This window comes from Neolamprologus multifasciatus, chromosome 23 (genome assembly GCF_963576455.1).
Source record: "Neolamprologus multifasciatus chromosome 23, fNeoMul1.2, whole genome shotgun sequence".
NCBI lineage: Eukaryota > Metazoa > Chordata > Actinopteri > Cichliformes > Cichlidae > Neolamprologus > Neolamprologus multifasciatus.
Window position 1 is genome coordinate 30018189 of NC_140460.1, and position 13682 is coordinate 30031870.

At 39.4% G+C, this 13682-nt stretch overlaps 1 protein-coding gene and 1 long non-coding RNA gene across 5 annotated transcripts in view; one reads left to right on the forward strand and one right to left on the reverse strand.

Moving 5' to 3' along the window:
* LOC146491939 (sodium channel protein type 2 subunit alpha-like) overlaps nucleotides 1–9491 on the forward strand; it is a 42169-nt gene extending 32678 nt beyond the window's left edge. For all 4 annotated transcript variants that reach the window (XM_085150640.1, XM_085150643.1, XM_085150641.1 and 1 more), the window contains exons 19-27: nucleotides 495–649; nucleotides 911–1084; nucleotides 1479–1601; nucleotides 3580–3852; nucleotides 4963–5016; nucleotides 5183–5324; nucleotides 7383–7483; nucleotides 7574–7844; nucleotides 7948–9491. In XM_085150640.1, coding sequence (XP_085006766.1) covers nucleotides 495–649; nucleotides 911–1084; nucleotides 1479–1601; nucleotides 3580–3852; nucleotides 4963–5016; nucleotides 5183–5324; nucleotides 7383–7483; nucleotides 7574–7844; nucleotides 7948–9140 — 2486 coding nt within the window. In that variant the 3' untranslated portion in view covers nucleotides 9141–9491. The remainder of the gene's footprint in view (nucleotides 1–494; nucleotides 650–910; nucleotides 1085–1478; nucleotides 1602–3579; nucleotides 3853–4962; nucleotides 5017–5182; nucleotides 5325–7382; nucleotides 7484–7573; nucleotides 7845–7947) is intronic.
* A 141-nt stretch (nucleotides 9492–9632) lies between these two features.
* On the reverse strand, nucleotides 9633–10178 carry LOC146491940 (uncharacterized). Its single transcript, XR_014872284.1, has 2 exons — nucleotides 9822–10178; nucleotides 9633–9774 (listed from the first exon to the last, which is right to left on the reverse strand). It is a non-coding gene; the product is annotated as an uncharacterized LOC146491940 (long non-coding RNA).
* Between the last annotated feature and the right edge of the window lie 3504 nt (nucleotides 10179–13682).

A 13682-nucleotide genomic window follows, 5' to 3' on the forward strand; every position in this document is an offset into this window, starting at 1 on the left:
TCTCACCTGCTAATCTGAGCAACAGCTTTGCAATCAAAGTAGCACCCAGAAATACAACACAATACAAATACAACAGAATACAACACCCTCAACCCCTGGGCAACCATTTGGTCACCACAACTTATTGCAGTCAATCACAGAATATGAAAATTCTTCAATAAAAACAAAGTGTGGGGGGAGGGTCGACCCTGATCACAAGGAAACTTCAAGAAGTCATGAACAGGACAGAAGCGGTGTTATGTGAAATAACAACAAAAGACTCAATTATTGTAACAGCAGTGAAAATTCAGTTTATTCTGGGATTTTGTTGGCTAAAATGTTAGCAACAACCTTTACCGTATTAAGGCATGCAGTTCGTATTCATATAACTTATCCGGATAACAGAAAGCAGTCCCGCAATATGTCATCCAGTGGGGCCATGTTTATGTGTTGATTCACCATGGAGTTTTGATACCTGGGTTTCATTTCTCATTCTGTTTTCTCTGTGCCTGCAGGCTGTGTGCGCAGGTTCCAGTGCTGCCAGATCAGTGAGGAGGGAGACAAGTTTAAGAGCTGGTGGACACTCAGGAAAACCTGCTTTATCATAGTAGAGCATAACTGGTTTGAATCCTTCATCATATTCATGATTCTGCTGAGCAGTGGAGCACTGGTGAGTGGGTGTTAGACGTCTTGATAAACACTGCTGGGGTCTGTCTTGTGAACAGAGTTTGTTCTTCACTGCACTCGTTTGGCTTGCTTTTATATACTTTGTTTTTATTTCACAGTCTGAAAGCACCACATTTAGGACAGCTTCAGTTCTCTAAGTAGTTACTGTACCTGTTAACATTCTGAATAGATCTTTGATGAATCACTTATTTCACACTTCACAATTTCTATCTCAAGTTTCTATAAAATATTCCATGCTGCACAGGCGTTTGAGGACATTTACATCGAGCAGCGGCGGACCATCAAAACCGTGCTAGAGTACGCAGACAAAGTGTTCACTTACGTCTTCATCCTTGAAATGCTGTTAAAGTGGGTGGCATATGGCTTTGTCAAGTACTTCACCAATGCCTGGTGCTGGCTGGACTTCTTAATTGTAGACGTAAGTATATTCAGTGTTCGCTCTTATTAAAATTAAGCCTCCAATCTGGTGTACAATGAGACGATGGAACCAGAAAGCACCTTAACTTAGCATATGGACTGGTAACTGGAACAGACCGCTACCATGGCCCACACCAAGACTCAAGTTAGCAAAGTGAGCTGAATCTTCTTCCCTCCATTCTTTATGATAACATAAGCAAGCTCATTAAACATTCGACAAGAAAGAAAATTAACTTTAATAACAGCCATTCTGACATAATTGTAGTTAACTTATTGTTCTGTCATTTCTTTACTTGAAGTTGTTTGTTTTTCTAACACTCATTATGGCACAGAGCAAGTGAAATCCTTTCATTTTTCACCCTTCACCCTGCTTATCTGATATTATCTCCTCTCAGGTGTCCTTGGTCAGCCTGGTAGCAAATGCTCTGGGTTACTCTGAGCTTACCGCCATCAAATCTCTGAGGACACTGCGAGCTCTACGGCCCCTGAGGGCCTTGTCTCGGTTTGAGGGCATGAGGGTAAGAACAGCAGAAATACTGTTTGTGGGCAAGTTGAAAAAAAAAAAAGAATTAAGATCAATTCTCACACCAACCAATTACATCTTCCATATGCTTCAAAATGTCTAGGTTTCAGATATTCAGTTAAATTGTAAAATATGATGGAATTCAGTTTTACTTTTATCTGTTTATGTACCAATAGTTAAGGGAAAAAATACCACTCTCTTGTTAGTTAGTACAGTCGACGCCCAAAATTTGGAGGGTTATCCTCCTTGAGCACCTGCAAATTGTTAAAAACACACATTTCTGACATGCATATAAATCCCTATTTTTATAGTTTAAACCGTAAATATGCCCGAAATACGTGAGAGAGCTACGGGCAGTAAAATGTTATGATTCTGGAATACTGGACCGCCCGAGATGAATAATGCTCTTGGATTGGCTACTTTCAAACTTTCTATCACTTAGTACAGGGGTATGTCACGATGCCAAGCTGAGCTTTCCTCTATGGCTGCTTCATGTTGTTTCTAACAAGACTAAGAAGTCTCTACTTTTATAAAGAAAATTTAGTGTATTCTGGCTTGATTTGTCTGAGAACCTAAAAAATATATAAATACCTAACTGCAACCTGACTGCTGGCTGTGTCATGCAAAGATGATGACCTGCTCTAAATTTAAAAAAGCAGCCTGAGATCGAACCACCAACTTTCTGATTAGTAGATGACCTGCTCTATTCAATTCAATTTTCAATTCTAATTTATTCATACAGCACCAAATCACAGCAGCAGTTGCCTCAAGGTACATTATATTGTCGGGTAGACCCTTACAATAATACATACAGACAAAAACCCAACAATCATATGACCCCCTATGAGCAAGCACTTTGGGGACAGTGGGATGGAAAAACAAGAAGCTCTACCTCCTGAACTACAGCCACCAGGTTCTGAGCATGTGCTCACTGATTAATGACTTGTCAGATCATTAATCAATGAGCACGCAGTTTCATTCCACAGATAATCCTCCATTAACAAAAACAGTATGACCAAGACTTATAAAGACTTTTGGTAGCGATATCATTGCTATCATCTAACTCTGGGCAATGTAACGTAAATAGGTTTATTGTGCAAACGGTATGTAAAAATGCTCATTTGAACTTTCAGCCTACGTCTTTATTTTCCTTAAAAAGGTGAATTTTTATCACATTCTTTTTGTTCTCTGTATCTCTGAAGCTGTATAGACATTCTCAGTGTTTTTGTTAGATATGCTTTTAGATATGCTGAAGGGAAAATGCCCCCGTATTTTTTTTACTTTCGCGTTTTAATATTTTAATGTTACTTGATACATCTTTTTACAGAGATATTGTAAGAAGGTTTTAGCTTTTTAGGGGGCCTGCCTGTAAGACTGCATGCTTTTAAAACTTCTGTAAATGTATCATTTCCTTACAGTTGGACACTGTAATTGTTCTCTCTGCATGACTTTCTTCACATTGTGTTAATGGATTGCTGTATATAGCTGTTCTCAGGCATTGTTTTTCTGGCATTGCTTGCGTGGTGCCTTTGACCTGTAATTTTTTCTTTGTTGTGTGTCTTTTTTTCATTTACAGTCAAACAAAATGTTGTGACTTCATCCCGCCTCTCTAAGGTTTTTTTCTGTTTTGCTTTTTTACCTTTCAAATGGTAGCCTTTTCACCTATCCACCTTCCTCTTTCCAACTGTCATGTTGTTAAGTAGATATGTATGGTGTTAAGAGCTTTATGTGTGCAGATACTGTATATTAAATACAGCTCTGAGTAACACAGCTTCACTGTTAACTTTTGATTCAGTCTTGGTATTTGTTCTGAAAGCATAAGATTTTTGGCTCAATCCAGTCAGTTGACCACATGTGCTTCTGACAGCTAAGTGATAAGATAATTGTAATGGCCAGTTATCCTTCTTTAGCACAGACTTTGATTTGAGAAAATGGTGAGCTCTGAGTCAGACTGTGTGTTTTGACATCCCCAGGTTGTGGTGAATGCATTGCTGGGAGCCATCCCCTCCATCATGAACGTGCTGCTGGTCTGCCTCATATTTTGGCTCATCTTCAGCATCATGGGTGTCAACCTGTTTGCGGGCAAGTACTACTACTGCGTCAATGCCACCACGGATGAGCCCTTCCCTATCGAAGTCGTCAACAACAAGTCTGACTGCCTGAGCTTGAATGACAGTGCCCGCTGGAAGAATGTTAAAATCAACTTTGACAATGTGGGAGCCGGCTATCTGGCTCTGTTGCAAGTGGTGAGTTTAGCTTGCAATTGTCATTAAGAAAAAAAGAGCAGAAATTTCAAAGTATACATATGTATTTGGAATCATTTATGCCGAAACTGTCTGACTTCTACAATTCTGTTTTGTGATTTGAGTCCTTCTTTAGCTTTAATCTTGCAGTTGGCGCCATCCATCCGTAAGCTATATCCACTTATTCGTATAGATTGGGAGATTTTACTCTGGACAAATTGAGGGAAAAAAAACAAGCAGGAAAAGAAAAACATGTAAACTCAAACACAAAGCCACCATCTGACCAGCACGCTTCAACACAGAACCATTTGGGGTTAGGTGAGAGGTTTGACAGGACCACTTAGTCAAAATAGGATTAGGTCATTTGTATATGGTGGTATGTCTCAATTTGATGACCTACACACACAGATATGTTCAAAATCGTAACGCAAAGAGAGCACACAGCCGGTCCTTCCATGTATAAAGAGAGAAGGACTGAAGAATCTGTAGCCCTATATTGCCATTATGAGAGTATAATGAAAAATAATTGTGCTAACCTTGTAGTTCCTTGGACTTATTAGTCTGCTTGCCTATCGATTCCACTTATCAGTTCCACTTGCACTACAGTCAGCTGATTTCAGTCTGTGTGCCAGAAGAGGAAAACAGTGGCGCAGTCTACAGCATGGTTATAAACGTTACTTTTATTTTTTATTACATAAAAGGACAAGTGTGCAAACTTCAACAGGTAACAAATGTACAAGCAGTCAGGCTGCTGAAAATGTTTAGAGGCAGAAGCTGTTTGCTGTCATGCAAACATGTTCATGTGTCTAAACTAGAATCACTAGAATCATCTTTGCCACTGCACTTAGGTGCCACTTGAGCTCCGGTACCAAGCAGAGTGAACACAGGAGCCACTAGAAGATGCCGAACCCTAAGGCCATCCTCATGAAGTCTATTTTTGATTGTTTCTACTGGACGTCGCTTTGTGGTCATTTTGTAGGGTTTTGGGAGTGCTCAAAAGAGCACCTACAAGTCCTGACGATGGGTTAAGGACTTCTACAGTCTTGTCTAGCTCTCATAGAGAAACTGCCCATCTCCTGCTAAAATACTGTTTCTTCTGTTACCTGCTTTTAGGCAACATTTAAGGGTTGGATGGACATCATGTATGCAGCTGTGGACTCTCGGAATGTAAGTAGATGTTTAACAGAGTTGTAGGTTTGCTTCCACATAGTGAAAAGTCCTTGCTTTTATATTTTAATATAATCTAATTTTTAATATTTTCATCATATCTTTGTATATTGCATTTTTATGGTAGCTGGTATAACTTTAAATTTGCTCTTTCTTGCTTTTCTAGTTGGAAGAACAGCCTAAATATGAAGTCAACTTGTACATGTACCTCTACTTTGTCATCTTCATCATCTTTGGCTCCTTCTTCACACTCAACCTTTTCATTGGTGTCATTATCGACAACTTCAATCAGCAGAAGAAAAAGATAAGTTTATCTTTATTTAAAAGTTATATTGACTAATAGTTTCTGTCAGCTAATGTAAACAGACGTATTTTATAGGCGTCTTTCAGTTTGGGCCTTTTAAGTTATATTATTTGTAAGGTATTACCTTTATTTATTGTATTTTTTTGGCTAAGTCTTAACACAGCAAAGGATTCTCATTATAGAGTTCAACTTAAGAGAGTTACCATTTTTATTCTAATGACTTGTTAGGATTCCTATTTGCAGCTAGCTAGCTAATTTGTGTTGTCAATCTGCAGTGAAATCTTCACACTGTTTAGTCACCAGAGACAATTCCTTCTAGTTTTCCTCTCCAGTTTATTAATTACAAGCAGATTTTGGACATGTAGCTCTTCTGTTTTTGCATAAATGTAAAACTATAGTTTGCTCAAAACACCAAAAATGTGTTTAGTATGAAATCACTTTTTAAATCACTTTAAATCTTTTTTTTTTTTTTAAATGTGGATGTTTTTGCAGATTTATCAAATTTGATAGATGCATACAGCTGTGTTATGTTGTCTAGATCAGCGGTCCCCAACCCCCGGGCCTCGGACCAGTACCGGTCCGTGAGTCGTTTGGTGCCGGGCCGCGAAAGTTGAGGCTCAGGTGTGAAATGTATAGTTTTCAGGGTTTTTATCGGTTTTAAGCGTTATTTTGTTATCGTTTTTATCGTTTACTCGGTTTTCCTGAGTCTTTTCACGTGTGTTATGAATAAATTTTCTTTTTTCGGTACCAGTACTAGTTTTATTTTGTTGTATTTATCCGCAACACCTTAAAGGCCGGTCCATGAAAATATTGCTGGGCATAAACCGGTCCGTGGCGCAAAAAAGGTTGGAGACCGCTGGTCTAGATATTATACATCTAGACATGGCTGTGCAAAAATAAAATGATGGATTATTTATTTGGTTTCTGGGTTTATTAAATGTCTCGTGTTACAGCAGCAATGAAATTCAGACTTGTTAAATATGTTGTTGTTGAGTTAACTGCAAGGTGCCACCTTTGTTCTGTGTCTCATTTTTGTTGAGTAAATGTTATAAATGCTAATGTGGGGTTTATTTGTGGACCAAATTATATGGGCTACATTTTCAATTAAGGCAGATATAGAGATTTCTTAGATAACTCACTTATACATCCCTGCAGTAATATTTCTTAGAAAACACGAAATTGTGGATAAAATATAATTGTGCCTCTCTTGAGCCACAATGCCACCTATTTTTATTAATGTTGACACAAATAGCTTTGGTAGTGCATTGCAGTGTCGCTTCTCTTGAAATTGGAACACCAGTAGGAAGCAGTCCTGTGCCACACTGTGCAGAGAGCACACGCAGCCTGGGTACAAAGCAGGGCAAATATAGCTAAGGTAGACCCAGGGCTGTGTTAAAGAAAGCAGTGAGCTACAAAATAATGGTCATCTAAAGCTGCTTCTGTATGCACGAGCAGTGTCGTAGCACGAGCAGTGTGGAAATGTACCCTCCATTGAGCCATGCAGACTAACAAGTAGAATTGACAACACCCGAGAGATTTATGATGGAGAGGACGGGGAGGGGATGGGTCTACATTGACTGTTTCTGCATGATGGCCGGTCTGATTTGACATGTTATCGGCTGGTGTGGTACAGTGGCCTCCAAAGCATCACACAGATGGTTGTTCTGTGCTGACACCAGCCGCCCCCTGAGATATGTATGCAATCAGTGAGCAGCAATGAGAGTGGGATGTGTATAGTGTGTATGATGCCGAGAGGGAAATTTATATCTTTGATTAATAGAGTGTAGTCCTTTTTTTGGCTGAAATTTAAAGCCTTTAGGAAAGAGTAAAATGATGTACAAAATGTAACAGCAAATGGAATCGCAACAATAAACAAGGAAATATATAAATATAATATAATCATCAAACAAAACACAAATGAGCTAAATTTCCAAAATAATAACAACTAGAATGCTGATTTTAAAAAAAAACCCTGAAAATTAAAACCAGATCCATTTTGGGTTTTTGTTTTGTTTTGTTTTTTCAATGTGGTTATAACCAAGTTTTTGCTCTCTTTACTTAGGAGGTCAGGACATCTTCATGACTGAAGAACAGAAGAAATACTACAACGCCATGAAGAAGCTGGGGTCCAAGAAGCCGCAGAAACCTATACCTCGACCAACAGTGAGACTCGGACTCCTAGGTCTTTCTAATCAACTGCAAGCAGAGTGAAATGACTCATTTGTTTTCATTCCTTGTCTCTCTTTTTTTCAGAATGCTTTTCAAGGCTGTGTTTTCGACTTCATCACAAAGCAGGCCTTTGACATCGTGATCATGATCCTCATCTGCCTTAACATGGTGACCATGATGGTAGAGACGGATGATCAGACGAAAGAGATGGACCATATCCTGTACTGGATTAATCTGGTCTTCATTGTGCTCTTCACTGGGGAGTGTGTGCTCAAGATGATTTCACTGCGTCACTATTACTTCACCATTGGCTGGAATATTTTTGACTTTGTGGTGGTGATCCTTTCGATTGTAGGTAAGGAGATGTCCTAAAGTTCTTTTCATTTGATGGTGTTTAAAAAAATATAAAAAGTATATCAACACAAAAAAATCCAATGGGGCTTCTTTTTCCTTTGCAGGCATGTTTTTATCTGAAGTTATCGAGAAGTACTTTGTGTCCCCGACACTGTTCCGAGTGATACGACTGGCTAGGATAGGCCGAATCCTCCGCCTTATCAAAGGTGCCAAGGGCATCCGGACGCTTCTCTTTGCCTTGATGATGTCACTCCCTGCCCTGTTCAACATTGGCCTCCTCCTCTTTCTTGTTATGTTTATCTATGCCATTTTTGGCATGTCCAACTTTGCTTATGTCAAGCGGGAGGCAGGAATCGATGACATGTTCAATTTCGAGACCTTTGGGAACAGTATGATCTGTTTGTTTCAGATTACCACCTCAGCTGGGTGGGATGGCCTGCTGGCACCCATACTTAACAAGAGGGACCCTGACTGTGAGAGCCAGCTGGAGCACCCAGGCAACTACTACAAAGGCAATTGCGGCAATCCATCAGTAGGCATCTTCTTCTTTGTCAGCTACATCATCATCTGTTTTCTCATTGTGGTCAACATGTACATTGCTGTCATCCTGGAAAACTTTAGCGTGGCCACTGAGGAGAGCGCCGAGCCACTGAGCGAGGATGACTTTGAGATGTTCTATGAAGTGTGGGAACGCTTTGATCCTGATGCTACGCAGTTTGTGGCGTACAGCAAACTCTCTGACTTTGCAGATGCTCTGGATCCACCTCTACGCATACCCAAGCCTAACATGATTCAGCTCATCTCCATGGACCTGCCCATGGTGAGCGGTGAGCGCATCCACTGCCTCGATATTCTGTTTGCTTTCACTAAAAGAGTTTTGGGTGAAGGCGGTGAAATGGACATGTTGCGCGGACAGATGGAGGACCGCTTTATGGCCTCCAACCCCTCTAAGGTGTCTTACGAGCCCATCACCACCACCTTGCGCCGCAAACAGGAGGAAACGTCTGCTATAATCATCCAGAGAGCCTTCCGGCGCTACATGATCCGCCTGGCCATGAAGAAGGCCTCAGCCCTCTACAAGGAGCAGTTGAAAGAGGGCATGCATGACCCTGACAAGGATGTGATGGTCATCAGCAAGTTCAATGAGAACTCCACGTCAGAGAAAATGGACATGACCCCCTCCACAGCCTCCCCGCCATCATATAACAGTGTGACAAAGTCAGATAAGGACAAATATGAAAAAGAAAATAGGGAAAGAGAAAATAAAGCAAAAGACTTGAAAGACCGAAAGAAATAGACTTCTTAAAAAGGAACAACAACAAAAAAAGAATGCATCAGAGACATGAGGGAACTTTGTTTAAAGCTTATATATATAGGGGATATTTAGATTCACATTTGTGTTGATTGTTCCAACATGAGGAGTCTGTGCCATGTAGGCATGGAATGGGAATGTGGTTATGTCGATATATGGGGAATACGAAAACAAACTATCCAGCAGACACTGCCAGAGTTTGAGTGGGAAACAGAACAGCCTCTCTGCAAAACGCTTGTGATTCTCCTATTGGTTGTTGTTACTGACACACTTGAGTGTACTGTTAAGTTTTCTGTAGCTAGTGCTGCTGCTACTACTATAAATCCAGTGTCTTGAATTTAACAATCGCTGTATCACTTAACAATTGCTCCACATTCTTCAGTGAATTTTCCTTTCCAGTTTCCAGTTTCGTTTTTTAATGCGAAAGAATGTTTTCTACTTTGTTTTGTTTCATTATCGTGAGAATGTGTCCACTGCTTTCACTGTTGTAAAATCACCAAGGGCAGACTAAGTCAATGCTGGAAAATACAACAACCACCTGAAACTTGTACAATGCAGGGTCAATGCCAGAATACTCTTGGTTCATACTGTATACAAAGCTGAAATAACGAACACGCCACTAAAGTGCAATGAACAAACACATTGCATTTACTGATGTACCATCACTGATTGTTGACATCCCTATTGTTCCTATTTCAGTAGAAATTACAAGTCTCCAAATACAGAGAAGCTGAATGTATGCAAGCAAAGGAATGAGACGCATTAAAGGAAACTTGTTCTTTGGGAAATACTCTTGATTGCTCTTTTATAGAGAGTTTGATGACAAAATTGCTACCACTCCCATTTCCATCTGTTTAGTATAAAGCTAGAGCCAAGGGATTGTTAGCTGAACTGAGCATGAAGGCCAGACTCGGGCTAAAAGTGTCAAACATCTAGATTTTTCTTTGAGAATGTATGTATATATAAAATTGAGGTAATTTTAGCATACTAATAAAATAGCAGCAGAAGCCTTACACAAATTCACGTATGGAATTGATAAAGTCTTCATTGGTAAATTTAACTATAGTCCCATCAAGCCAGAGCACAGTCACTGCAAAAAGGTTCCAGATGATGATGTATAAACCATTAGTTATTCTCACTCATGAAGCTATAACTGCTAACTGCTGTGGTTTAAACAAGTGTGCCTGTCTAGTTTGTGCTTATCGGCATTTTGGGTACAACTGTATTCGAGGTGGTGTGCATTAGTCTTGGATTGGCACTGAAATAATAATTGACACTGGTTGGGAACACAGAAAACGATTTGTTTTATTTGGTCATATGTTATTTTAAGGCAAAGTTAACATTGTTTTAGGTGTCTTTGGTCCAAGACTAGGGTTTAATGGGCAGTCCAGTTCCTTGTTTACCACTGGAGGTCAAGGAAACATATTGACACAATTATGAATGGTTTCACAGCTGCCAATCCCAAGCCTAATCAAATATGACAGTTTATGTTAGCACATAAGGCTAATTAGCTTTTTTTTACCCCCTGTTTTTTTACGACGAATACTATAATATAGTTTTTATAATGGTTCATCTTGGATAATGTTAAAGGCTTCTGGAATAATGTCAGTGTCAGGTTAGGATTAAAATATTCTAAATGACAACAGTTGGAACCCTCATGTTCACGATGGGTGTCATTTTAGTTTTATGCAAACCTCTTCATATAAAGTGTTACTGGACATTGTTGACCTCCCTGATTACAGTCTTCATGCTAAGTTAAGCACAGTTCATTAGTTTTTGTTTTTACCTCTCCATAATATTACTTTATTAGTAAATGATAAAGTTAAGTCCTGGTTTTATCCCTTTTCCTCTACACATTCTCTACACCTGTTAGTTCCTATCCCTACTTACATGTTGAGACGCTGGTTCAACCCCATATGTCGTTTCACTAGCTGGGCCCACATCCTCATTTTAGGTTTGGCAGGGTTTTTTGTAGATAAAGGCGAATGGCTTAATTAAGAATTGAGCTACGGTTTGGGGAAGGCCTCGATGGGGACTGGCGGTAACTCCCAGGCCTGGCAGATCCCCATGTGAAGAAGTGAAAGACTTGGAAAAAAGGGTGGAGCACAAAAACAAGAAGGAACAGTTTGTAGAACTGGAGAGTCATAAATAGATAAGACCCCAAAGGGGCGTGTTTGGAGGGGTGGTCCCACTCCTGAAATTCAGATAATTTATCTCCAAAATGCTAATGTAAAAACTTGGGTTTGAATCTGCCCTGGGTCATTTGCTCTGCCTCTTCCTCTGCTCTCTTATCGTCTGCACTGTCCTTCCATAATAAAGACTACAAATCCCCCTAACAAACTTCCATGGTTTAAATAAGCTAATTAGCTTCAAGTGTCACATTTGGCTAATGTACAGATATAAGAGTGGTAATAATCTTCTCACTGGCTCTGGCAGTGAAGCAAATAAGCACATTTTTGCAAAACGCATCTTTGAGAATAACACTCAAACCTGCTCGTCTCACAGCGCAGTGTCTTTCACATACGTTTGTCGTCCTCCCTTTATCCTCCACCCCACTTCCTCCCAGAACTCCTTATGTAATGAAATATTCTAAAAAGATCTTTCTAACTGCTGTCAAGCTAGAACATTACAATATATCACATTAAAGGTTGGTTATAATATCACAGATGTTTGTATGCCATTCATGTTTAAATTGAGCGTGTGATTTAATGTAGTGGTTTGGTTTGTAAATATTATAGATATTTGGGCTCACATTATGCATCACACATTTGATGTATAAGATGAAGCACATTTTATCCCCACTGCTATGTAATACCACGTGTGACGGTCACATTTGTGTGTGCGAGACAAAGGGCGAGTGTGTCTGTATATTTGTATATGTTTATCTATGTAAGAAAGGGACTGCGTGAATGTAGGCATCTATCTCTTTATGTGAGCGAGTGTGTCTGTGTGCATTAGGGTCTGCAGGTTGCTTATATGCTATCGATTATAAATAACATTTTCACTGTAGATATGAGTGCATTTTTCCAGTCTTTGACGTTGATTTACATTTTTCTAGAAGAGTTTTTTTTTTCATTCTGCACTGTAACCTTTGACAATATAAAAGATGGACGTAACTACTGTGACATCAACTCAACAGTTTCCAAAGTTGTGATTTGAAGCTTTGAGATGAACGTTTCCACTGTTGCAGCCTTGGTTGCAAGAAATTGGATGTGATGACAAACGGGTGGGTCTGACTATGACACTGCTTGCTCATTGGCTACTGACTGGTAATTGACAATTTAACTGATGAGGTGTTTTGAAACATGGTATGAGCAAGTTTTACAAATTAATTCATTTTTATTTACCCAAATCGAGCGACTAAGATAATGAACTCAGCGACAAAGTGTTTACAGAGCTCAAGAAAGAGCCCTTCACGGGACAGGAAGTGTTTTTTGCAACCGCAGCTATCGTCATCTGGTGGCCTTCAGATAGAATACAGGTTTTTAGGCACTTCCACATTGGCTTCATTTTTTCTGACCAGGAAGCTATGTCCATCTTTTTTATTGTCTATGACTGTAACACATGATGAAACACATGTATGGTCCCCATATCTGTAGATACAAACCATGAAGCAATCAGTAGCCATCTTTCATTGCGCTTGTAGTGTTTTAGTGAACTGCATGCAAGAAGTGACTACTGTCCGCTCATATGGTAATATAATTTCAAAGCCAAAAGAATAAAGGACATATTTTTTGTAAATGCTTGTTTATTTTCTCCACTTCCTTCCTTGTCTTTTCTTTCAGGGTCTAAAAGTTTGCTCATTTGTGTGTGCCATCAGCTCTTTGATCTGTGATCTGAACCTGAAGTATGATTGCATTACAGGTTTAACAGGATCTTTCATGTGATTCAAGTACATGTTACACCTGACTGTATCGATTTGCAAAATGTGACAAGTGACTTTTTTTTGTTATAACCAAAGATGTGGCAACTACAAAGTAAACACCTAGATTTTCAAAATAAAACCTGTTTTGGGAAGCATATTTTGCATGCACGACACATTCATTTGGAGGCTAGAATGAAGATGGAAAGAGTTAAGTGGCACAGCATATTTAACAGGCTTAAATAGAGACGTTGCTCCTGAGGTGACAATCTGTCTTCAGCTTAAGTAATCTGTGTTGAATGTAGACAACTGGGACTCTTGAAAATATTCTCTTAGCAGTTCACATTTTAAAGTCTTAGAAAGTACTTATTAAATACAGTATTGTGCAATGGTAGTTTGCCACCACTCATTTCTTTATATTTGGTTAGTAAAATAGCATTTTTTTGGAAATAAGTAAGCAAGTTATAATGAGCTTGAAGGGTTATTTAGTTTGACAACCTTTATTCATCAGCACAGGTTGAATTCTCTTAGGCTTCTCTGGGCTCCGGTTCACTTAAGACGCGTCTTTCAGATACTATTAGATACTCATGTGTAGTCGATAGTTTGTTTGTTTTTTTTAGGCCTGCCACTTTTTCTTTTGTCCTCCACTTGTCCATTTTCCCCAG